At 31.6% G+C, this 26788-nt stretch overlaps 3 protein-coding genes across 3 annotated transcripts in view; 1 reads left to right on the forward strand and 2 right to left on the reverse strand.

Annotated features, from left to right (window-relative positions):
- Positions 1 to 3675: 3675 nt before the first annotated feature.
- Positions 3676 to 8993, reverse strand: LOC136975961 (signal recognition particle 14 kDa protein-like). The gene is made up of 5 exons (XM_067271143.1): positions 8910 to 8993; positions 8764 to 8836; positions 8021 to 8139; positions 5830 to 5862; positions 3676 to 3826 (listed from the first exon to the last, which is right to left on the reverse strand). Exons 1-5 carry the CDS (start codon positions 8928 to 8930, stop codon positions 3746 to 3748), a joined length of 327 nt encoding a protein of 108 aa, XP_067127244.1. The 5' UTR covers positions 8931 to 8993; the 3' UTR covers positions 3676 to 3745.
- Positions 8994 to 10398: 1405 nt separating this feature from the next.
- CSN8 (COP9 signalosome subunit 8) lies at positions 10399 to 11232 on the reverse strand. The gene has a single exon (XM_067271227.1). The coding sequence runs from the start codon at positions 11211 to 11213 to the stop codon at positions 10641 to 10643; it is 573 nt and encodes a 190-aa protein (XP_067127328.1). The 5' UTR covers positions 11214 to 11232; the 3' UTR covers positions 10399 to 10640.
- Positions 11233 to 11267: 35 nt separating this feature from the next.
- Aos1 (activator of SUMO 1) overlaps positions 11268 to 26788 on the forward strand; it is a 31407-nt gene continuing 15886 nt past the window's right edge. Inside the window, exons 1-3 of the mRNA XM_067271177.1 lie at positions 11268 to 11410; positions 14403 to 14514; positions 17785 to 17844. Of these exons, the coding sequence (XP_067127278.1) occupies positions 11319 to 11410; positions 14403 to 14514; positions 17785 to 17844 (264 nt within the window). The 5' untranslated portion in view covers positions 11268 to 11318. The remainder of the gene's footprint in view (positions 11411 to 14402; positions 14515 to 17784; positions 17845 to 26788) is intronic.

Below are 26788 nucleotides of genomic sequence, written 5' to 3' on the forward strand. Positions count from 1 at the left end.
TCACGGCGGTCGCGGACGTATATTTGCTTAGCGTCGGGTTTCCGTCCGCGTTTATATTTCTAGAAGAGACCGTCCGAAGAATTAATTTGACACGAAATTGTACAGAATTTCTGGAAAACAAAAATTTTATTCGGTAATACATTTTAGATTAGCAGTAGATAAAGAAACTAGCAATTTTTTTAGTTTCTAGATTATTAAGTTATTTCAATTTTACTAAAAATTGTGTGTTTCAATAATTTTAATAAAATATATTATTCAAAATATTTTTTATGATCAGCTAAAAGAAATTAGGCTAAGAACATCATACAAAATTAATTAAGAATATAATAAAGCAATCTGACAAGACAGAAATTTTATTGAAAAATAGGTGTATATTTAGTCCTTTTTTGTTTTTTTGATAATTCCGTATAGTATAATCAGTTGGTATCGTCTGAAAACCTTGCTGATGTTATGTTAATCACTTTAGATATTAATTCTATATTTACAAAACATTAATTTTCGCCAGTTACTTAAAATTTGATGGATTTAGTAATTGCAATTTCTATGGACTTATTTGAAAAGGGAAATTATAATCCAGAAATGTAAGTTATAAACATCTTTGTGATAAATGTAGTCTGCTGTTTCAAAGAATACATATTATCTGCAACCAGTTTGCGATCATTTCATTTATTAAATAAAAATCTCAGAGAAGTAAAAATGGTACAAGTCTTTATTTTATATACGAAAGCCTTATAAAATATTTCAATTAATGCTAAATAACAAAACATAACGATATAAACACAGTAGATTTAACATTCGATCAAATATGTAAAATCTTTAACGTCGATCAAAAATTTACCGAATTTATAATTTAAAACTATAAATGCAATATAATCATACAAATTTTAGTTTTATAATACAAGTTTATAAATAATTAACAAGTAAATATTAAACACATTTTTTTATAAAATCTGAAAGCACTAAAAAATATTCAAATATTTTATAATTATGTAATGTCACTATTTAAATTTTTTCTTTAAATGCTTCTGTACGAATAATTTATAATCGATATACCTTTTATAAATCCAAATGGTTTTGTTGATTTTACTCGGTTGTTTTTATGATTAAAATTATGCAACACTCTTAATATTTCTATATAATAAATTTAAAAAATACAGAAATAAACTTTTTTACATATTTATATACTTTTCTTTTTTAAAAAGTTCAAAGACAACTTTATAACACTGTTAGAGAAACATCTTTTTTCTAAAATTGAGATTTAATTTTTGTTATATAACAGAATGACTATTTTTTAAATACAAAAAAGTTACAGATAATGCTGATTATTTATATAGGAGTCATTATTAATTGTAAAAATATATTTCTAATTTAATCAAATTGTATAGAGTCATTTGTTCATAAAGTATATATTGTTTTGTTAACATCTGATGTCATTTTTTGTTCATAACAAGCTGACAACGAATTAGAAGATTCTTTTTTTAATCTTGTCCAATGTGAGCTTTTACAAATAAGAAGGAATATTTCTGCTTACAATAATGACGACGATAATCATTTTTAAAGTAATTATTTTGTTAAAAATATTTATACAACCACAAATATGACAAAATTATTAGCATTTTCTTAAATAAATATAATTCTATTGGAATATTATACGACGGACTTTTTGAATTTTTCCGTTAACGTTCGAGAACAAAATTAACGTAACCGCGGGTATACTCAAAAGGCAGAAGGGTACGTACCGCGCGATTAAAAGTTTAAAATGAGAATTTATCGAGAGTTTTCTTTACGTAACGATTATTAATTTATGCGATTTTCTAATATTTAAATAAAGGTGAGATTTATACGCATATAAAGAATGTTTATTTATTAGATTTATCTACGAATGTATTCCCGATGCCCTCTCTAAGACGATACCCAAATACGTTGTCGAACGCACCAAATACGAGTTTTGCTTTTTATTCGACGGTCGTCGTATTAAAAATGTCGTTATTTTCGTCGTCTTTCTTTAAAAAAAGTAAGAATTAATACGTACGATTCGTATCCGATTCGACGTATCAAATATACGATACGGCAAATCCCCGGTCGCTTTCTAATTTTGTAATAATTAAATGTAGCATGAATATAAAAAATATCTAAATTTTTACACATATATATTATATAAAAATATTTGATATTTAGAAGCTCTTATTCATTTTTCATATCTTCCTCGTAACAAGACTTTTTAATAGAATGATTTAAAGGAATTACAATGTGAAAAAGATTCCAAAATTATTTAAATGGATGACAAAGTTTTATGGAAACACTTTTTGTTATTAATCATTTCTGTGTGTACTATATTTTAGTTTTCATCTATCAGATTAACTGTTATATAAATGTTTCTACTGTGTTCATTTCAAAATGTATTAAATAATGTATAAAAAAAACATGTTGATAATATAATGGAATGTTAAATGAAATCACAGTATCAAAGTTAAATCACAGGAATTGACGAAGCCCCCGGACAAATTTTACGGGAACGAGATTTAGATTTAAGACCGGTTTGGCCGCACAAATATTTTTTGGCATTTTGTCGACGTTCGTTTAGAATTAAATTCGTGTCGAAAATTGCACGTTACGCTCGGCCGCAAAGCCGTGCGGTGGGGTATCCGCCCGCCGTCTCGGAATCCGAATTCGATCCGATCGGGACTCCCGTAATTTATCGCCGGTAGTAAGGATTACGACGTCCTTCCCTATTTGTCGATCGCACCGGTTAATTTCGCCGGATTAGCCTCGCGTTACTCAAATCGACCAGACTGGTCTAGATTTTATCTGTGTAATTTATCTAATTTACATAATACTTTTATCAGTTTGATCATTGATTAAAAAAACATTAAATAATTAGAAAAATAATAAACTTTAAAGTGACGAAAAATGAAAATTTTCATACTTTTCAAGTTTCGACATTCTGGGAAGTTTCTGTGCAATGCGTGCACACAATTTATTTGTGCAGCTCCGATTTGATTAAAACAGATATTTTAATATTTGAAAATGTGTGTTTAGAGAATATGAGAGAAAAATAAATGAAAAAAGCATGTTTCTTAAAAATAATTTTTTCCTAAAATTGTAAAATGTTTGGGCTGTCAAGCTTAGATTTCGTATTTCTTTGTTTTTCTTTATCAAAATTATTAAATATTTATTTTGATGTTTATATATTTAAAATTACCTTTTTAATGTTTAATACAATGTATGATGAATTTTTTCTCATTTAAATTAACAATAAAATTATTATGAAGCAAATTTCTTACTTGCTTCATATTAATAGAAATGTCGTTAATACATTTCTTATGACAGAATTTTGTAAAAGTGGAAAAATAAATCTTTTTTCACGTGCAATATGCCACGGTAAAATTTGATTGGTACGTATTACGTACGAACGCAATTATTGACGATTTTCCCAGTCGTCGTGTTCGCTTTTGTCACTAGTTACGTTACAGTTTTGCTTTTTTTACTTCAATTAAACAAACTTCATTATTAATGCATATTTCGTTATTCTGTAAACTAATAAAATGAAAACTGATCAAATTTTACTGCAGCTTATTGTGCCTCTTAATAAAAGTATATATACATAATCGAATAACAAATGTATGTTACTTAAATGTATATAATACTTGAATTATCTCTGTAAATTTGCTATGATACTGTATTTTGTTTTTAATTAAAACAAATAATAATAATAATTAATATTTTTGCTTTTTACGGAATCCAATCAACAAGTTGCTTTAATTCCAGACTTTTTCCCTTTTTTCTTCAAATTGTCCATATTTCCTTTCAAGACATTGCTATATGCCTATAACAAAAATTCAATTAAAATCAAATGCTGTACTTTAAATCAAAAATTGCATATGATTAATAAATAACATTTCCAGAAGAATGGTCCATGACCAGCTCATGGCAAAAATAGTCTGTAGAAAACTTAAAAATTAGAATATAAAATAGCAAAAACAACCCCTCACAAATAAATTTCTAATAACAACAAATTATTTAATATTTTTAAAACTTTTGTTATTATTTAAATGAAATATCTTAAATGAATAGATTAACATTTTATTGAATCCTTATTATATATCAAAAATTGCTGTGCATATACAAGGTATGTACTCAATAGGTTGATATTCGTGCCAAATATTGTATAGCAGTGGTATTAGATCTATGGGTCGCGACCCCATTTGGGGGTCAAAGAAAATTACCTTGGGTCGCACTGTTAAAATGTTGGAATACCACTGTTGTATAGTATTAATTGTCCACAATGTACAGGGTGTTTCGCAATCTTTCGACGATTTCAAAGTCGAATAATTCGCGTTAAAACCGAGATACGGCGATGGTGGCGCTCTCTATTAGTAGTGTAGACTGTCGACTTTCGTCTCGTATAGGTTACTACATAGTATCGTGGCATACAGGTCGAAGTAACGTCGTGCATTTGTGATAGAGTGCTATTTTTGCATTGGCAAATCTGTCGTGCGCATGCAATGTGAATTTCGTAAATATTTTAAGATTCGGCCACGATATCTAATTCCTGCTTGTGGAACGATATCGAATTGGGTAAAAAACTTCTGCGAAACTGCCGGTGCATCGAATCGAAAGTCGACCGGCCGCGGGAAGACCCTACGAACTCCCGAGAACATTGAACGTGTGCATAGCAGTTTACGGAAAAGCCCTCGTCGTTCCTTAAGAAAGCGTGCCCGAGTGCCGAAAATTTCCACTCGTCGCCGGCATCCACTCGTTGCATATTACGGTACGGTCTGTATTATTGTCCTTACAAATTAGCCGTGATACAAAAGTTAGATCCCGGAGATTATCCAAAAAGAAAAAGATTCGCCGAGGAGATGCTCGATAAAATCGAGAATAAAGAAATTGATCCCGATAAAATTTTGACGACCGACGAGGTGCACTTCCATTTAACTGGTGCGGCGAATAAACAAAATTATCATTACTGGGCTCCTACACGCGACAATCCCAAGGCCGTCGAAGAGAAGCCATTACACGATGCGCGAGTAACCGTAAGGGTAGGTGTGGCATTGTCGGCCCGTGTTTTTTCAAAGGAACCATAAACACTTCCCGGTATACGGAGATGTCGAATACGTTCCTAATCCCTACCCTTTGCCGTCGTAGACGTCTCCGGTCGACTCGGTTCCGACAAGACAGCGTGACATGCCACGCAGTCGACGAGACTTTTGAAGTTGAAGCTTTTGGCAACCGCATAATTTCCAAACGCACTCGTTTCGAACGGCCACGTCGCTTGCCCGATTTAACCCCACAAGACTTTTACCTATGGGGTTATTTGAAGGCAAGAGCGTACTCCGACCGGCCAAGAAGCTCGGAACAATTAAGAGATTGAATTCAAGATGAAATTTGCAGAATTTCTCTGGCAGTTACGAAAAATGTGTTCAAAAGCCAGGAGAAATGCCTCGAATCTCGCGTAGTCGCAAACGGTCGTCATTTGTCCGACATAGTATTTCGTAAGTAAAATTGAATAAATTTTGTACCTCGTGTAAAATTTTCGACTTTTTTTTAAGCAATTAGTTTGTGAGTTATTCAACTTTGAAATCGTCAAAACATTGCGAAACACCCTGTATATGCACAAATACTTTCTTGGCTAGAGATGGGTAGTTTAGAGTAATTTTTTTTCAGACCATTACATACCTTGCATATGCACAGCAAGTATATATTGTACATTTTTAAAATATTAAAGAAATATTTTGTACAAGTAAAATTTATTTAATAACAGTAAAAAATTATAATTTTTTTAATACTTTAAAGTTATAAAAACTCATTCAAATAAAAATCACTAACCATTTGGAATTTATTGATGTCTCTTGCATTTACCTGTAAAATTGTTAAATAACATTAATTTTTAAAATAATTCAATATTTGAATTATTATTAACATAATTAAACATTGTAATAAATAAACTTATTTCTTTTACATGCAGTTACTTTATATTTCAAATGAATGTCCAAATGAAATTTACATAAAATTAATTATAAAATACACATTTGTTAACAAATGTCAAATTTTCTTCAAAACAAATTTTTAAAATAAGTTACCATCACGAAAACTGGTGTTAATTAAAGTAAGAAACTTCTCAAAAACTGGAAATAGATCAAATCATAAAGACGACCTTAATTTTCATTAATCCGTCGAAAATTTTAATATACCGACAAATGTTTTTGGCCGAATTTATAGGCCGACGTCGAGTCCAAAGTTCGTACATTCTATTTTAGAATCGGTGTGAAAAATGAAGCTCTCGAAGATAGTTCCACTTGATGTCAAATTAGTGTATTAAAGAATGAGATATGTTGAAGCTATATACTAACTTAAAAGACTACCTTTTCATAAGTATTTATAAAAAAATTATATATATAGACAAGTATTTATTCACAAAAAAAAAAAAAAACTGGTTTTCTGGAGTTTACATCGTCATAACCCTTAAAATTTCGGTACTTATAACCCATCTTTAGAGTCAACCGACATAAAAAGCAGTCATCACAAAGAATATAGTAAAAACGTGCATATCAACTGTTTATTTTGAAAGTGGCGTAAGTCCACTTTTGGAAAAAATTGAGAAATCACATCATATACATACAATTTAGTGTAAACTTTCTATTTATAATCAATTCGCACTTAGCATTTTAAAATAACCGTACGCTTTGATCAATTAAAAATTCATTGGTAAATGACATTGCATAACCATTGATTACGAAAGTGGTGTAAGTCCATTTTCTGCATCTAAGCACTTGGGCTGTCCATAAATTACATCTACATTTTCCTGGAAACTTTTACTCTCCCCTCTCGTCCCAGTTTGTCCAAGTTTTCGTAACCCCTTCCCCACTTTGGATGTCCAACATAACTCGACACCCGTTAAAACCTTCGTCACTTTATGAATGATAGATACCGTAAGTAGAAATGAAACATACAAGAAACTTTGGAATAAATATAATAAAATGCATAAACTCTATAAAATTTAATGAAATAAATGGATGTCCACTAATGCTCAACCGCTCTTGTCCACTTGTCTTAACCCCCTCCCCTCCTTCCAGTGTAGACATCATTTACGGACGGCCCCTTACAACAGAGGAGTAAAACTACGAATATTACCAACAAATGTACAATTTGACGAAATGGAAAAAATCCGTGTAACGAACCTAAACGAAAAGCAGTGTCTAATGGTAAGCTCGTAATAATGATAAACTTATCATAAAATAGTTTAACAATAAGTAAATATTTTTAATGTTCAGAATAAACAACACTATTTTATTTCTTGTTATTATATATAGACAAAATCAGAATACAACACAATATGTTTCAAGTGACATTGAGTTTTACATAATAGAAATTTAATGAATTTTAGTTCAATAATTATGAAAGTGGTGTAATCCATTTATGGCCCAGAAAGAATATATTAGTTTAGTTAAATTCACATAGAAGTCTTTATGCAATCAACTTACATATTTCTAAAGTCATAGAAACATTGTCAAACTTAGTACACTTTATTTATATTTTTGAATCAACTAAAATGCAAATGTTCAAATATCTCGAAAAAAGAAAAAATGGACTTACACCACTTTCAAAATAAATGGTCCGCACGTTAAAAATTACACCCGGAGAATATCGGCGGAAAAATATCCGTCGACACGCGGGACTTTTAAGACAAAAAACCGTCCTTTTAATTTAAAATTAGGAGAAGGTTTAAAAGGAGAAAAGATGGCAAATAATATATTATGTAGTTTGGCATTTTATAGCATCTCTTAAATGAATAAAATTAAAGAAATTTAATCACAGTTTACGTACATACTAAACAAGTTCCGAATATTGTGGATTTTACCGTGCGTAATTTTTCTCTTAATTTTACTGCAGATTTAAGGAATTGTCAGATACGATTAAAGAAGTATTACCTAACATTAGTCTATTGCTAATATAAAATTTGTTTCATTTTAATTTAGTTTTTATAGTCTTTCACATTCAATATTAAAATACTTCTTACCACAGTGCTGATTTTTTTATTTCCCAAAGTTGCTCTAAATAAACATTTATATTCGCCGGGAGGCGGGAGAGGTTGCATTAATTTGGAAGCACGAGGACGAGGTTTCGTTCTTCCGTCGTCTGCGTATCAAAATAAAATTTATATCACAATACATAATTTTCTTTTACTAGAATTATACGTAAATTTTTTCTAATCGAGATACGTAAAATTAATAAAATTATTTAATATACGTATATTAAATACGACGATTACGTGTCACGAATTAAGGGACAACTTTGTCGGTACAAAAATAAATTCGAGAATGCGTATCGCATACTTTTCCAAAAAAATAAAGAAAGACACCTATTCGTTCTTGGATTTATTCTCTATCATATAAATTTATTGTAGTGGGAAATGCTGTTTGTAATTTTAAGAATGTTTCCATCATTGTTAGATTAATTTTTAAAAAAATAAAGAAAAAAAATTTGAATTGAAAATATTGATTTATGATTTGATATTTTATTGTTAATATCATCAGCTGATGATATAAAAGCATTAGTTTGATTATTTACTTAGCTAAGTAAATTTTATTTAAAGATAGACTATTGCTAAATTTCAACATGGCTCTCGTAGGGAAAGGAAGGAGGAAAACATTTTCCTGTTATCATTTATAAAAGTACAATGATATATTCACCGATAAAGCAATAAAAAATTAAGTATTGTAACTCGGAAAATAATTTATAATTAAATTTGTATTCACTTACATCTTTTCATGGTAATACATACTGATCCCGAAGATCTTCCAGATTGAAATAATTTAGTCAGTTCGCTTAAAAACTAGAGTAAAATGTTAAACAATTATTCATATTGAACGAATTAAATCCAAATAAAATAACGAAGGAATCCTCACCGATTCGTTTTCCAGTAACATATTGTTACCTGAACAATGCTTTCAACACGTGGCAATAAGCTACTAAAACAAATCCTGGCGACATCTGGTGGCCAGGTAATATATTACAAACTCATTTATATTTTATTTTATTTAAAATAAAAATATAATGATTAAATTAAATTTAAATTAATTCACGTATTGAACATTCGGTTTAAACATTTTACTTCATTTATAATATTTTAAATAATAATTTACTATTTTTTTACAAGTTAAAATAAGTTATGAAGTTGATACCATCTTACTGATTTTAGGAATTTCTTATAAGTTAAATTACTCTGAACAATTTTTAAGTTCAAACTTAGAACATATAGAATAAAAATTACAAAAATAAGAAAAAAAATTAAATAAATAAAATGATAGACTTCAGCAAGAAATGAGAGGACTTAATGGTTTTAATTAAAAATTTATCATTAACTGAATCAAAGTTTTACAGTACACTCAAACCTGTTTTTGTGTGATTTTTTATATGTACAATGTGTTTTGTGCAATTATTTTTGTGCAGTATACCAATTTGATTGAAATTCATATACCACACACAAAAAATCACACAAAACAAATCGCACAAAAATAGACCGCACAAAAAGAGGTTTGAGTGTATGGCAAAATGAGTTTAGCAGTTAATCTAGATGTATAAACAGAGAACATGGATGTACACAAAGTTAAAAAATGTATATAAAACATAAGAAACAGCAAAAATGTATTTACGAATTATAAATCAATTTAGAATGATATGTGTCCAGGAACAAAATTTTTGTTTGTTTTTTTACTTTTAGAATGAAAATTTCAACATAAAATTTTTGTGTGAATTCATTCTGTCTACAATTTAAATTTTTTCTTCTTTTAGTTACACGTTCGATCTGCGAAAGTATACGGGTGCAAGCGCGAGTCAAAACAGATTATCTCGCCGGAAAAAAATCGGTCTGTCGTTTAGAGGTGCGGCGCCCGCCGTCTTTCTCGGAGTATTCTCGGCAAAATTTAACGTACTTCCGCTAGTCCTCGACCGCGCACGCCGGCCCGTCCTTCGAGACGTTCTTCGGAATAGTCTCTAATACTTTAACCGCCGTAGTTATGCGCGGAAAGAGTTCCGTAACCAACTCGTCGTGGTGCCAAATCCGAAACGAACGAGATACTTTCCTTGGCAAAAACTGTCACTACGTTAGTAATATACAGGCATATATTGTCATTTTATCATAGGAAGCAACGGATGACCTTTTCTAGGAGCATTCTGGCACAAACAAAGCATCGTACTTCTACGTAATTTTTTGGAAAGCTGCATCGATAACCAATCTTTAGTCATAAAAATCTAGAATTTGTTACTTCTATATTTTCGACAAGAAAAATTTGGTCTTAATTTGTTTCGATTCACTCTTTTACAATAAATATTAACTAACTGCAAAATTTAAATGATGTTTGTCACACTAAAGAATTTTTAGTTCAAACTCTTAGCTATAGTATTTTAATCATATTTTATTATCATCGTAAGTATATTACATTACTACGTAACAAACCGTGCAAACGAAAAATTCTGATTCTTTTAAATTTAATTTATAAAATTAATTGTAAAATTTGCTTTCGAAGACGAGAAAGAGCGGCACGGTGCCGTTCGACGCGCGGCGTCACGTTACCCGGACGGCCGCCGACGGACTTTACGTTAACGAAGTAAAACGTACGTCGAACGGGCCGAATTTACTAATTCTCTAGAAACACGACAAAATCCGTGAGTTTTGCCAACTGTTCCTCGCTGGGCGCGACTCCGTCGGTGGGAACGTCCGGCTTCTTCGGCATTATCAGATGCTGATTTCTGTCGTTCGTCCATCCGAACGCCACCGCTTCTTCGATGGTTTTATCGGGAGGCAAACCTAAAAATAGGGAAGCATCTTCGATACTTATCGAAGAGTAGGCTTTAGCGGCTAGATGAAGTGCTCTAGTGCGTGTGGATTCCATTAAAGCCTTCATAATCGGCAGAATATGCTCCGGCCATTCGACATCTAAACTTTTGTATAATTCTGGAAAGTCTCTGTTCCATAATTTCTGTCCAACAATCCAAATCTGTCCCAATTCCGGGTTTGCTTCTTTCACACCTTGAGGTATTCTCTTCCAAAGTAATTTAGCATTAGGCAAATCGTTCTGAAAAAGATATATTGCGAGTAACTGCCCGTAAGTCTGAGGTGTAGCGATTCCTCCCGGCGATTCCAGTTCGCGTTTCTCCAAATCCGCTGACATGACGGAGTAATCCTTCGTCTCCATCGTGGTGGCCGCCATATTCCGGTAGAAACGTCATCGAACGTAGAGATGTCGTCATTTACCACCAGCCAAGGAAGAAAGAGCGTGACTGGCGCGAGGGTTTTCCCGCGAGGTTAAGTAAATATGGCGGATGTCGGCGAATTTGAAATCACCGAAGACGAAGCTGAATTATATGACAGACAAATAAGGTTATGGGGATTAGATGCCCAGAAAAGGTATTTGCAACTGATACCTTTTAAATGGTTTCGGTTGCGTTTAATATGTAATGATAACTGTACGAAGCAATGCATCGCTTGTTTCTATTGTTGTAAACTTTTATTTTTTATTTTATTCTTTAGTTTATGAACAGTTAAAATATGTCTCGAAACATATACTATATAAACTATAAAACGAAACAAATAATATATTACAATGACTCGATTTAGAAAAAATATATACGTTTGTTTTTAAACAAGTTGAGATTTAAAAAATAACATTTTAAAACTAAATGAATAAGGTGCTCTTTGCTCTGTTTAGTTACTGTATATTGTTGAAGAAATTACAAATTGAGTCGCGGGTGAAAAAATATGTTCGAGATATTTAAATAACTTAAAATACTTTTAAATCCATGCATAGAAATTGCTGCCACTTTCGGCTTAAAGTTATTATGCTTACTGCTAATGTATTTGAAATATTATTATACTATTTAAATATAAACGTATCGTAAAAAAAATTTGGGTACTTTTTGGTTAGCGGGATGCCGGTCGGTCGACTGCTATTTTTAGTAAAGTCGAACTTTTATTTTGCGAACTTTTATCGCACGGGCCGGAAATAGAAAAGGTTATCGACCGCGTTGCCGGACGGACGTTACGTAGTCTGGCGGGTCCCGGCATGTCCCGCCCCGGGTCCCCGCGTGCCGGGGAGGTGCGAGCCTAGCGAGCTCTCGTAATCTCTTCGAAACTCGCCGACCATTTTCGTACTTACCGATTTGGGAAATTAACCCGACACGCGCGAATCGACTGGCGTCTTGCTAACCGAAAAGTACCAAAAATTGTTTAAAAATATATAAGTTATTATGTAATTATTGAGAAGAATATTATCATTTTATTATTTTAAAATAAATATACAAGTTATCTTCCCGAAAAGTTAACCAATAAATATTTTAATGGCGATAATAAATTGAATATGTTATAAATCAGATAATGGTTTTGGAAGTTTAATTAAATCGTGTAGGTTACGTTAGTGGCATTTTTATTTAAGTTATAAAGTGTCCAGTTTACTAGCCCCACTTAAGCAATTCTTTTATTTGTAAAATTTGTAAAATAACATTTATTATAAAGGTAAGAGTTAAGTAACGGAATCGATCGGACGTAATCGAAATGGCCCGAAAGATTAAGCTAAGAATTATTGGGAATGCCGTTCGCCGGGAACGTTCGACATTTGGGGACAAATCGACTATTTTAAAGAAAATTGGAAACAAACGAAGACGTGTCCTCGAAATTTCAATTTGATTGTGACGAATATATTATGTTCGAGCTACGAGTTATCGTCGGTAACTTTTTATAAAAGATTTTTTCCTAGGGAATAGCTTTTATTACGATAACTCGTCAAGAATATTAAGATAAAAATTTATTAATGTTATAACTATAGACAGAATATTACAATATCATTGTAGAATATGATGTATTATTTCATCTAATCGAGTGTAAACTTGTACATTTAAATCTTCAGTTAATAAATAATTTTAGAAATTCCAATGTATTATTGCTGTAAAGGGTAGTGTTATACAAATGGAATATATGATTTATAGAAGTAATCTTATGATTTTAAGGAAAACATTAAATTTTTTTTTAATTCAATTAAAAAAAAAAAAGTACAGTAAATACATCAATGTTACGTTTCTGTCTTTTGTACAAATATGTAGAGAAGAAGAAACATTTTCTTAATACATTTTCAACGTGAAATTTTTTCACCTGAAACGTATACACTTAGATTTGCTGCCTTTAAAATTGGTTTCAGAATTCTAGGTTATTTTTTGTGGCGAATTAGATTATAATGTTTGTGTTTACAGAGTATATGTGACGGCTAATTATTATATTCTTTAATCCGTCGCGTACAAATTTCGTCGTGCATCGCCCGATCCGCAGGCGATACACGACGAAATTTTTAACTCGATCGTGAAATAAATATTGCAAGTGTTTGAATTATTCGTGTCGTAAACAGTAGATAATGAATAAATATGCAGCAGTTTTGAGAGGAAATATTTTCTGGTTTTCCAGTTGGAAATCAAAATTTGAATTCGAGGACAATCCACATATAGTAAAGAATTATCAAACTCTTACAAGTTAGTGTCAGTGTAGTAAATATGAAAATTCAACAGGATCAACACGAAAAAATGCAAATAAACATTCACTCATATTTTTATTTCTTATTCCAAAAATTCTAATAAATTCTAATTCTAAATTCATAATTGTAAAAAGTGTTTTAAAGAGAGATTATTTTGTTTTAATAAACTCTTAATTTAAAAGATTAAATTATCTTTAAAGAACAGTAGTATCACTTTCATTGGGAAATTTTAATTTTTACCAAAATAAGTGCATTCAACACATGCAAACTTCATATATCATTGGCATCATCAAAAGAAGTGCTTATGCTCCAGAAATTGATATGTGATGATAAAAATGTTTTCTGTACACTCGCATCCAAATATAAACTCCTAATATAAAATTGTAATCTGGCTAAGTGACATTTCATTTCACACTGCAGACGTGCTACCGACGAAGCGTAACGATCGAGACGAGAGTGCAGATGCATCGCCAACGATACGCAATTTGTAAATCTGTTACTAAGTTAATTTTAATTAATGGGAAACTGTAAAGGAAACAGATATCTGCTTCATTTTTTATACAATAAACAAATATAAAATGTATATTAAATTATCAACACTTTATTTCCTGTTTTATTTAATAGCTATTACATTTTATAATAATGTGTAATACTTTTATAATACCCTTTTAAGAAATAAACTTAAACAAATTACAATAAAAAAATGCAGTTTTTTAAATAGTGTGTTTTGTAGCATCAATGTGTTTAAATTCATTTCTTAAAAGCCTGTTTATTGAATGTTTAAAAACATTCATCTTTATGAATTCGTAGCTGTTTGAGTTCTAAGTTGTTATAATAAAAGTCAAAACTTAAATTTTAATGTAATATTAAAAAATATTTCAGATTACGTTCTTCCAACGTTTTATTGATTGGAATAAACAGTTTAGGTGGTGAAGTTGCAAAGAATTTGGTTTTAGCAGGAGTTAAATCGCTTACTATTATGGATAATAACAAAGTAAGTTTTTAGTAAGAAAAATTAAATTGCTTATTTAAAAGTATTTTTTTTTTATACAAATTTTCTTATTAAATAACTAAGAAGCTCTATTTCCTGCATCTTCTGGCCACCAATTTTCTTTCAATCACTATGTCAAAATAATAATTCATAAATTTAGGTCATTGATGTCATAATGTAGGTATTACAATTGGACCACAAGTATCTATTTATCTTCTATTTACACTATTATTTCAATAGTGTCTCTGATCAAACAATAAGACTGTTTGTATCTTCTAAATTATTGGGAATTTTTGTTATGCTTTTATATTGGTAGAATGAATTTTTCTCTAAATAATTTTTGCTTCTGTTGTAAAAACAAAGTTTTACTTTATTTGCCACAAAAAAATCAGAAGTTACAACAAATTCTTACCTTATTGTTTTATATTATATTTTATACACATTATGAGAGGATTGATATAAATTTTAAAAAATATCTGTTCAAATTATCAGACCTTAATTCAATTATTAGTAAAATTATTACTTAAAGAATAAAAAGTTTAGCTTTTTGTTAATAAGTAAATATTAGCAATAAATGAGTCCAGAAAAATGTTTCCTTGACAAAAGATTCCTTGTTTGTTTTCTAATGTTTATTTATTCATCTGTTAAATGTGATTGTATGATATGGAACTGTCCTTTAATTTCTTAAGATAAAAGTTCAATAAGTAAAATTATATTCATTTTTTGTGTAATAAATAGTATATCAGTTTTAAAAAATTCTTGTGGTAATTAAGACATATGTAATTGTTTAAATTAATGATAAATTACTTAATATTAATTATTTTTTTTAAAATCTTTTCACCCCGTGGGCACTAAAAGGGCCTCTTTTTAGCAAGCCCGTTACGGGTTCGGCCCGGCGACGGGAGACGGGGGCCGACGTATCCGGTCGGATCGCGCCCCGAAAAATTCTTAGGGATTTTTCCGGCCGGCCGGATTCGGTCCTAGGTCCCCGGAGCGGTAGGCTACCGCCTCGATCGCTCGGCCATTTGGGCCGCGATATTATTAATTGCGAATTAGGTCGAGTCGTTCGTCGGATAGTGATAATTTTCATATTTATTATACATACATTATTCATAACGTATGTATACCGAGTATGATTCAATTTACTCTAAAACATCAGTATATTAGTTTATAATCTCCATTTAAATTCAGAAAAATACAATTATAATCAATTTTAATTTATTCAATAAAGACATTTTAGAGAAACCATGGCCATGTTTCTTCAATTTTAATTTCTATGTTTATAGTAATATTAGCAATGTTAAAATAATAGAATAAAGCAACATTTCAGAAAATATGTTTAAATTTCAAATATTTTTTAGAATTGTGTGTTAATTGTTGAATATTAAATATATATCAACAAGCAATGATTTATCATTATTATGCAGATAACTGATGTAAAATGTAATAAAAATATGTTTTAAAATTCCAAATAATTGCTTTTATTCTCATAAATACATTAAAAAAGAAACAATAAATTTTATTCAGCTTTCACAGTATTTTTGGTATTATGCAACCAAAAATAAAAATATGAGATGCTCAAGTGTTAAATTACTCACCATGCTATTAAATTATTACTTTGCTGCTATACTTTGTACTGTGAATATAGCAACAAATAACAGTTTATATTTTAATAATTTCATTATTGGTCATTGTGTAATTAATTTATTGGTTTTGTAAATATGTAACATTATGTAAGTTAATAAATAAAAAATGTCGAGCAAAATTGCCCGTGTTTAAAACGATTCCGTATAAAATTAAAAATTTAAATTTTTTGGTAATTTTTTGCTAAAATTGTTTGCAAACTAAAAAACAATGTATTATTATTGGTGATGCATATGTATGCAAATTGGAAAGTGGCTGAAAATTGAGTTGAAAGATTTTATCTAGACAGAGTAAGTTAATAAAAAGCATATAATAATAATAATAAAATATAAATCATGTATCTGTTAAATTGCATGTGTATGTTATAAATTATAAAATATGTTCCATAGAATTTTATATATAAAATTAATCAATTTATTAATATTTAACTAAACTTTAAAAAATTTAGTGTACTTAGGTAATGTTTTTATTCAATTTAGAAAATTTGTTGAATAAATTTGTGAATTTTTTTTTGGTTTTGGAAATCAAATATGTTTATTTGATTTAAACCAGAAAAATTATCCACTATCTCATAAAAACTGTGTTTAGATTAAACAATTTTGGGGTTGGTGATGACCGGGTGACGGAAACTTAAACGTTTTTGCACGCTTAGCAAGCGTACGATTTGACGGATATTTTTTATTTTTTTGTAAATACCGGTAAAATATATATAAATACGGTTAAGACTTACGAAGTACGAGTCGTAAGTCCGAGAGTAAGAACTTATAAAAGTTCTTCGGAAGAATTTGTTTTCAAAGAACTGCTTTTCTTTGATGTGCTCTATTAACCATTCTGACATAAAATAATTAATGATGCTATAGGATGTTACTCAAAAATGTTTCTTTTTCCTAAGTCGGAAATAACTCGTAACTCGTTCGTAACTTACGACTCGTACTTCGTAAATCTTAACCGTATTTATATATATTTTACCGGTATTTACAAAAAAATAAAAAATATCCGTCAAATTGTATGCTTGCTAAGCCTGCAAAAATGTTTAAGTTTCTGTCACCCAGTTGTTGCCAACCCCAAAATTATACTTCTTTAATTTATATTGTATTTAATGTATAATGTAATGTATTTTTACTTTTATGTAAATATTGTCTTTGTTTTTACATATATTTGGTCATTTTGGGGGTAGATATCAACTTTTCTTTGAGACTTTTCTATTACTTGTAAAAATTTAAAAAAACACGGTAAATATGTTTGTTAATTACAAAATCGTTCTTTTAACTCGTAACTTTAAATAATCGTTTTTAAGAAATAATTAACTTGTTTCTTTAAAAATATTATTTAAATTTACTGGGTCATAAAAGAAAAGAATGGTATTTTATCTATTGTTCGTCTCTTATTTTGTTGCCCAGATGTCTGGCACCCAGTTGACGGTGTTCCATAATTATGTATATTGATGCTTTGTAGATTGAAAAGCTTATTAATCAAAAAGATTATTTAGCCTGTAAACTAGACAAAAATTAATTTATAGAATTTTTTCCCACTTCTTTTGCATTTATTTTATAATACCTATTCAAAATATACATAAATAATAAATAAAGTTTGTTAAAAAAAACTTATGTTTTATTATTTACTTTACAGGTTTCAGAATTGGATACCAAATTACAATTTTTATTTTCCAGTAAAGATATTGGGCAAAATGTAAGTATATCAAATAATGCTAATAGAAAATTCATTAACATCAATGAATTTTTCATAATGCACTTATTTTCTATTATTGTATTTTTTATTGAGGCAGAGCATTATCAAAGCCACTTCTAATGTGACTTATAGAATTGAGTTCATTCTCAAAATTTGATTGGCTGATTCTGATTAAACTTTGTCACTTTATATCGTGAGGAAATGATATATATATATATATATATATATTTTTTAATGCCAGCAGTGATTTTACTGCCACGGTAGCAGCAAGTAATTGATGTAGATGGCTCTCTGAAACAATATTATTGACTTGCCAGTGCTTCGACTCAAATCTTAGTTTGTGTTTGGACAGAGAACAAACAGTGCATAGTTTTAAATTATTTCTATATTTAATCATGACTCATTTTATATGCAGTAGAAAAAATTTATTTTTTAGCATTGTTATTGTGTATAAATAATAATAATTGTTTGTCGTGTTTCAAGTTCTTCGTGTTCGTGTTTCTACTTTATTTTTATTTATTCGTTCGATTAGATAACTCGTAATGTTGATAAAATCTGCATACACTAATCTGATGATTAAAGCTTGACAGTTTTTGGAATTCATTATAGAATTTATGTGACAGAAAAATCTGAATTGAAAAAACTGTGATTGAGACTTATTTTAATTTCTGTTCTCTGAATTTTACAACGTACAGTAACTGTCGGACATCAGTCCGTCGAAAATGTTTATCGGTTTACTTACCTTAGTGCAAGAGTCTTGCAAAGGCAGCGGATTTGAAGTAGATGTTAATTACAGGATTGGCAAAACAGAAGCAGTATTGTAGCAAATGTAACCAATTTGAACTTCAGCATCAATAGACATTATTTATTTATTTATTAATATTATTTATTAGCACAATGTGCAGCCTGGCTCTGCGTAAGCACTGCCAGGAAAGCATCAATAGACAGTATGATGAAAACCTGGCTGTACTACACCAATGTGGGTCAAAGTGACAATGTCCAAGGTTGTTGGAGATCGTTCGAATGTGAGACTGATAGGTTTGCTGTCATTGTGCTCTTCATATTTTTGGTTGTTTTGTGCGTAATGTCGTTGTGAATACGTTAAATTTATGTCAATTTCTTTTTTGGAAGATCGTGGGAACAAATAATGTCAAGTAGGACCACTTTTTTCCAAAAATTTTTGAATTAGAAGCTAAAATTCGCTATATTCGCTTATCCGGAATTCCTGCTGCCGGTAAATCGATTTTCGTGAAGACACCTTTTGCGTACAGTGATAACAAGTACTGCCTTCAAAATTGTTAAATTTTGGTGCATTTTTCAGCGATTTATCACTGTTTTTTGGTGTCATTTCCGGTCGGTAATCGAACGCCGTTTTCTCGCTTCCAGTTAGTTATTTTCAAAAAATCTTTTGGTGTCACCATCTACACCAATTAAGTAACATTATCGCAAAGTTTTATCAATTTCTGTTCATTAGATTTTAAATTATGGAAATTCTTAAAACGTATTCTATTTCCATCTTTTTAGTTTTCATCACAACAGTCATTGACCTTCCGTCTGAAAACTTCGTGTAATAAACTAGAAGCTGCTTTCATTCTTTGCCTATTCCTCTGAAGTATTGCATATCATATATTTTTGGAATCAGGACTATCTGTTGATTTCAATTATTGTACTTCATTCCTAGTAAATTGCTTTTGCCATATAGCTACAATTTGAATGCATCTGATGACTCACCTTTTCCAGCAGCCCGTATGGCTGCCAATGGAGTAATTTCTGAGCTTAAGGGTTACATAGCTATAAATACTAAATGCAAACTCTCCACTCCCTGTCATACCGATTTCATTTTCGATTGTATAAATCGCATAATAAAAATATATGAAGATAACACAATCCTCACTATGTTAACTGAGATAAAAGATAAAGTTGAGAAACTCGATGACAAAACTGATAATATCAAGAAAAATGAAATGATCACCCCTACATATAGTGCGGTGTTACAATCTAGAAGGGCTATCCACCCTGTTTCTTTGAATACCCCAGTAAAACCCTCCAAAGATATTCTTTTAATTTACAATAAAGAAGAAAATAAAAACAGTGAAGAAACACGAAAAATCATTCAACAACATATTAACCCATCTAAATTAGGCATTGGAGTCGACAGAATTCATCGTATTGGCGGGGGAGGTGTTGCAATACATTTACACAACAAAGACGATCTTAACAAGCTGGAAAATTGCATACAGGAAACAATTCCGGAACTGGTTGCTAAGAGACCAAAAAGAAGGAATCTTCACATCGTAATCTACTCCACGCCAGCACATCTGTCACGTGAGGAACTCTTAACCCATATATACGAACAAAATTATATATTAAATGAAAATTACTCTAAAAAGGAATTTTGTGACTGATTTAAAATTAAATTTAACATGGGATGGAAAGACGCTCCATATATAAACTGGGTGGTGGAAGTTTCACCACAGTTAAGAAAGTATTTACTTATGGAGGGTAAAATAAATCTGCAATGGTCTCGCTGTCATGTAATGGACTTCTGTCCAGTATTACAATGTTTTTGTTGTTGCAAATACGGACACTCAACTAAATATTGTGAGCAAGAAACAATTACCTGTAGCCAATGTGCTGGTGAACACTCGTATAAACAATGTCCCAATAGATCCACAAAACCAAGATGTATTAACTGTCACCACAATAAATACAGTGATATAAACCATAATGCTCGAGACAGCTCCTGTCCAGTTTATCAATGAATAAAAAATACAATAATTGAACGTACTGAATATGGCTTCTAACAACTGCAATTACTTACGTTTTCCACAAATAAATTTGGGGAGAGGAATTTCCTCAACATCTCAACTGGCATCCATCTGTCACAAATACGATGTTATATTTATACAGGAGCCATATTGTATACGGAACTATCCGGCTTGTTTACCTACTCGCTATCCGATTCTAAAAGGTACTGATCTATACCCTTGGGCTATAAATGTCATTGTCAATACTAACCTCTCTATTCTACATCGCATGAGTGTATCAAATGAACACCTTGTATGTAACGAATTATATTTTAATAACAACACCTCACATTATTATCAATATTTATTGCCCACAGCACGAGGACATGAATTTAATGATCAATAACATACAGAATATTATTAATAAATTCCAACACGCAAAATTCATCATTGTAGGAGATATCAACGCACTCTCTCCTACATGGGGAGGAGACCAGCAAGACAACCATGGAGAAATTTTTGAGGAATTTCTTGCTTCTAACGATCTACAACTACTAAACAATCCACTTTCACCCCCCACTTATGTCTCCAGACATGGTACCACATGGATCGACATTTCAGTTTGCAGTCCTGAATGCATGGCTGAACTCGAGGATTGGAGAGTACACCGTGAGAGTAGCCTTAGCGACCATGCATACATCTCTTTTAATCTAAAAATTAATGATAATAACTACGCAACCACTACAACTAAGGACAGATTCAACATTGCCCTCGCCGATTGGGACAGCATACAAAATTATCTGTTAAATAACATGCTAGCATATGACTTCAATGACTCCATTGATATAATTGCGGAAGTTCTTGAGCACAACATTCACAAAATTAATTACGCCTGTAATAGGTATATTCCTAAAACCTCTCCTAAACATAGATCTGTCCCTTGGTGGAACAGTCGGCTCTCAGAATTACGTAAAATCAACAACCTTCTAAGGAGGCGATTTCAGTCATGCAGAACTGAGCCACACCGAACCAATTTAAAACAGCAATATTACGACCACCAGGCTATCTACAAAAAAGAAATAAAAGATGCCAAGATCTTATCCTGGCGGAAATACTGTAGTGCTGCCTCCTCCAACCCATGGGGATACCTAACAAAATTATGCACTAACAAACTACGCAAACCCCAAATTTTAACTACTGCTGATCCGGGATCAACGAATCAGCTAATAACTGACCGTTGTCTCCTAGATTCCTTAGAACGGCAAATAGATACCTTCTGCATTAATGACAATGCTGAAGAAGATACCCCATGGCAAAGGCAATTAAGACTGGATATAACCCCGTACACCAATAATGATCATTCTCCAGATTTTACGTATGATGAAATAAATAACGCTTTTTGCAGACTCAAAGATGGTAAATCCCCTGGAATTGATGGCATAAACGCCACAATTGCCAAAAACATATGGAGACTTATTCCCTCTCAAATATTGCAACTCTATAATACCTGTTTAAGCTTGGGGATATTTCCAGCCCCATGGAAAATTGCAAAATTAGTACCTGTCCCTAAACCAAATAAGCCTAATGAACTCAGGCTGATCTCATTACTATCAGTCTTCGGTAAAGTCCTTGAGCGACTAATAACAGATCGCTTAACTTGGCATATTGAGAACAAGGCACTCCTTAGCAACATTCAATACGGTTTTAGGCAGCAAATTTCCTCTTCAGATGCTATTTATGATGCCGTACAAAATATCAAAAATCTACTAGATAACCATAAATACGTGCTCGGTGTTAGTTTGGATATATCTAAAGCGTTCGACAGTGCCTGGTGGCCTTTCGTACTCCTTCAACTAAGGAAAACTGCTTGCTCATCAAATATGTATCATCTATTTGCAAATTATCTTCATGGTCGCAAAGCCATACTAAAATATGGAACATGCTGTGTGGAACGCAACATTGTACGAGGATGCCCACAGGGATCAGTATGCGGACCTCTGCTATGGAACTTAACTTTTAATGCTTTTTTACAAGAAAACTTTGGATATGACTCGCTACCGCCTATGCAGATGATGTGCTAATTCTTATTGGTGGGAGATCTCGTGCAGTATTGGAAAAACGTGGCAACGAGATACTCGAAAAAATATATCAATGGGGAAAACAATACAAATTAAACTTTAATCCGAATAAGACTATTGGAATCGTATTCAACAAGCCACGACAACCCAACTTATACCTTCGCAAACCTTCAATCAAAATGAATAATATGCCGATTAAAATTGAAAAAAAGCATTAAATATCTCGGCGTATGGATAGATTTTAGACTTGGCTGGGAAGATCATGTCAAATATATTGCTAAGAGAACAACCTTAATCTTTCATGCTTTCTCACAAATTGCTAGGAAAAACTGGGGACTCACATCAGACGCTATAAATATTATTTATGATCAAATTTACATCCCCATTATTACTTACGGTTGCTGTAGTTGGGGTAACGCCATTCATAAAGTTCACCTACATCGAAAATTAATATCTTCACAGAGGAAAGCACTGATTTTAATAACGAGAGCATATAGGACAACTCCTACTTGTAGCTTACAGGTACTAGCTCGAAAACCTCCAATTACAGAGATTATCCAACTCGAATACAATCTACACCAACTGAAAATAGGAACCAATATTTGCACTTCTACCGGTGAAATTAGATCGGAAAACTATGAAAATCATAGTCCAACTGCTGAAAGTCTACCTCCATACATTAACAACCTATTTCGGATTGATCCTCCCACACAACCCGACTTTGAAATTTATACTGATGGTTCTGGAATCGACGAATCCATCGGTTGTGCTTTTGTAGTCTACGAACACAACATGGAAATACACAATGTAAAAGGCAAGTTACATAAAGCAAGTACGGTATTCCAGGCGGAATTGCTAGCTATATACATGGCTACCTACTGGATCGAACTTTACCAGGAATATAAGAACGTCCATATAATTAGTGATTCATATTCTGCTATTCAACTTCTTCGTAGTAGAAAACCGCACCCTATTGCCACTCGCATTCGTTACTTATTCTACAATTCTACCGATGAATATAGCATCACTTGGACAAGAGGACATCAGGGATTAATAGGAAACGAACGTGCGGATCAATTAGCTAAGGAAGCCGCCAGGGGTATGACTACTTGCACTATATATAATAAGATCTGCCGGAGAAGTGTCAAAAAACTATTATACGATGATATACTCCATCGTTGGCAAAATAACTGGACTCAAAAACATAATAACATTACTTTCAAATTCGTACCAGATGTTAAAAATTTTCATGATACATACGAATGGGTTAAACCAAGTTTTCCTCTCACCCAGTTTCTTACTGGACACGCTAAATTTTCCAATTATCTTCAGCGTTTTAGGAACAAAAGTAATGCCTAATGTGCTATCTGTAATCTTCAAGATAACATTGACCTATATATTAAAATGCATTTCTCTCGAAACAGAACGTCTCAATCTAAAAATCACTGTAAACAGCTACAATATTGATTGGCCATGTGATCACGACGTCTTCATTAAAAACAAGGAAATCTTCGATGCTTTCTACAAACTCATTAAAAGACACGAAACCATTGCCACACTTGCCACTAGGGACTGACTTACATCGCTTCCTCTCCGTGCAGTGGTTTTCTCCAAATTACTACACTACGCAGTTACTTACCAACCATGGTAAATTTGCAGCCTACCTGCACCGTTTCACCAACAGGGACCCACAAGTCTGCCCGACTTGCCAAGTGGAAGATGGCTCCGATCATTACCTCTTTGACTGCTATACTCTTGAACACGAACGCATGAATATTAGACTCCTCATGGATGAACTTAATATTAGCTGGCCATACAACCACTCTAACATTTGGGCCAGCAAGGAAATCTTCCTTGCCTTTGAAAGGTTAGCCAGAAGTTTCAGCAACCACTCAATGAGGCTCATCAACAACTAGATTCAGCTGCCGCCATCGGACTCTTCCTCTGCAGCTGGCAGCCTACTCATCACGCGATCTCATTGTACTACCCGTGGCTGTACTACTTACACTACGGTCTGTCTCCTGCTTGCCTGTTGCGTTGCATTTCTTATATCACCATCAGTAATACTGTTCAGCATGTAAATTTTTGTACTATTTGTTAATTGGCTTTCTTCTCTCACCACATTGTAATACTTTCCTCTTTTGTTTGTATATCTTATCTTATATACATTCTGCAATACTGTTCAACTTGTATATAATTGTACATACTAGTTATTAAGTCTTTTACTTTCTTTTATCGTATTATTATTATTATTGTTATTGTTATTATTTTGTTTTATATTTTATTTCTCACATTCATTTGTAACTTTATATATATCTGTAATTCCAATTTATGTATTCTGTATTGAACCCTGGTAGTGCTAATTGCGGAGCCAGGATGTACATTAATTTGTACCTTTTAATAAAACTGAACTGAACTGAACTGTCCAAGGTTGTTAGCACAATCAACAAAAATTTATGCTTGGAGGACTACCACAAAAAATTAAATGTGTTCCATCATAGATGTCTACATAAGATCTTTAAAATTTGTTACTATGGTAACATTACAAATGAATTGAATTAATAATTCTAAAAATTATATTTTCAGAAATAAACAAGTTAAAAATTACTCTCTTCTATTCGACTTTGAGAAATTTAACACAGAGACGGATCGCAATCAAAATTCGATATTTATTTCTTACTATATTTTCCATATTATTCCTATATTACAAATGAAGTTCTACAAAGACTAGTCCTTCTACTATTTTTATTAGATCCGTACGTATCCTAAAATTCCTTATGGTGGATTCCTCCTGGTGACGAGAAGACCGCGCAAAACTTGGGGCAATAATTTAAGGATGATTTCTGAAATATTAATTGGGAAGATGCAAACTCTGTTACAAGAGATCATAGGAAATGGAGAATTCTTGGTGCCCAGTGTGTTCAGTCAGATCTTATTCTAGCCTATGAATTTTATCAAAGAAACAGTTTTCAAATATCTGATCATTGGATTAATATTGTAAGAGAACAATAATACTATATTTTTCATTTAAACTGATTTATTACAAAGTAAATAATTTATTTTAGTTATTTTCTTAAAATGTCAACACAATGTCCAGAAAACTCAATATTTTCAGCATGGTGAATTAAAGCTTTGACTGTAGAAAAGTTGCAAAAATCTTTCTTTCTTATGATAAGATAATATAACTTTTCTTGTGCAGTAAAATATTATGTAAAATTCTACTATTGATGAAATTACAAAAGTATTAATTTATTAATTTAGAGGTAGTCCTTTTAGACAATTTGCTCTCTTGTACATTTTTTAGCCAACAAAAAAATTTGGAGCCGCCATATTGTACTTTCAGTCACTTTTCTCTTTATTAAGATTAAAAAACTATTTGTGAAAATTAATACTTATGTAATCTAAGATTTAAACACCTTGTTTTCTTTGTAACATATCCCTGTGAAAAATGAAAACTTCTTATCTTAATAAGAGACTTTATAATGTGTCTTTATAGTTCTGGGAACAGAATTCCCTTTACAAATATACCTGTATTGCTCGAGGTTTGACCGTTTGACTTTAATAAACATGTTTAGGAATTAGTGATGTAACGAATAGTATATTCGGCCTCAGCCGAATACCGAATATTCGGCCAGGAGCGTGGCCGAATGGCCAAATATTCGGCTTGATTAACGCACATATAAAAATTAGCGCGCAAACCTCATTATGCAAGGATTGCGCACTCTGCTCTCTATTGGCCCGATGTCGCTATGATTTTTTCTTCCAGTAGGTCTAAATTATTTTAATTAATTAAATTATAATTATTAAAGTTAATATGAGATGGAGTCTAACGTCTACCTCTAGTACCAAATTGGTTTATAATTTATGTAATAGCCGTAAATAGCCCGATATGATTCGGCAGTTGTTGGTATTTAGATGTAAGTTATAACTTATAAGTTATTTTATTTGCAATCGATCTTTTTAACTCTTTAATTAAGCAGTAAAATTTTATTTTTACTACGTATTTGTAGACTGAATAGTACCCTAAGGATATATACTTTAGTGGGGACATATGGTCTAGTTTCTCCCCAGATGTGGAACAGTTCAAATATATTATTGGGGGGTTTCTATTTGTGAAGT

Source organism: Centruroides vittatus, unplaced genomic scaffold (assembly GCF_030686945.1).
Source record: "Centruroides vittatus isolate TY-2023 unplaced genomic scaffold, ASM3068694v2 contig_392, whole genome shotgun sequence".
Taxonomy (NCBI): domain Eukaryota; kingdom Metazoa; phylum Arthropoda; class Arachnida; order Scorpiones; family Buthidae; genus Centruroides; species Centruroides vittatus.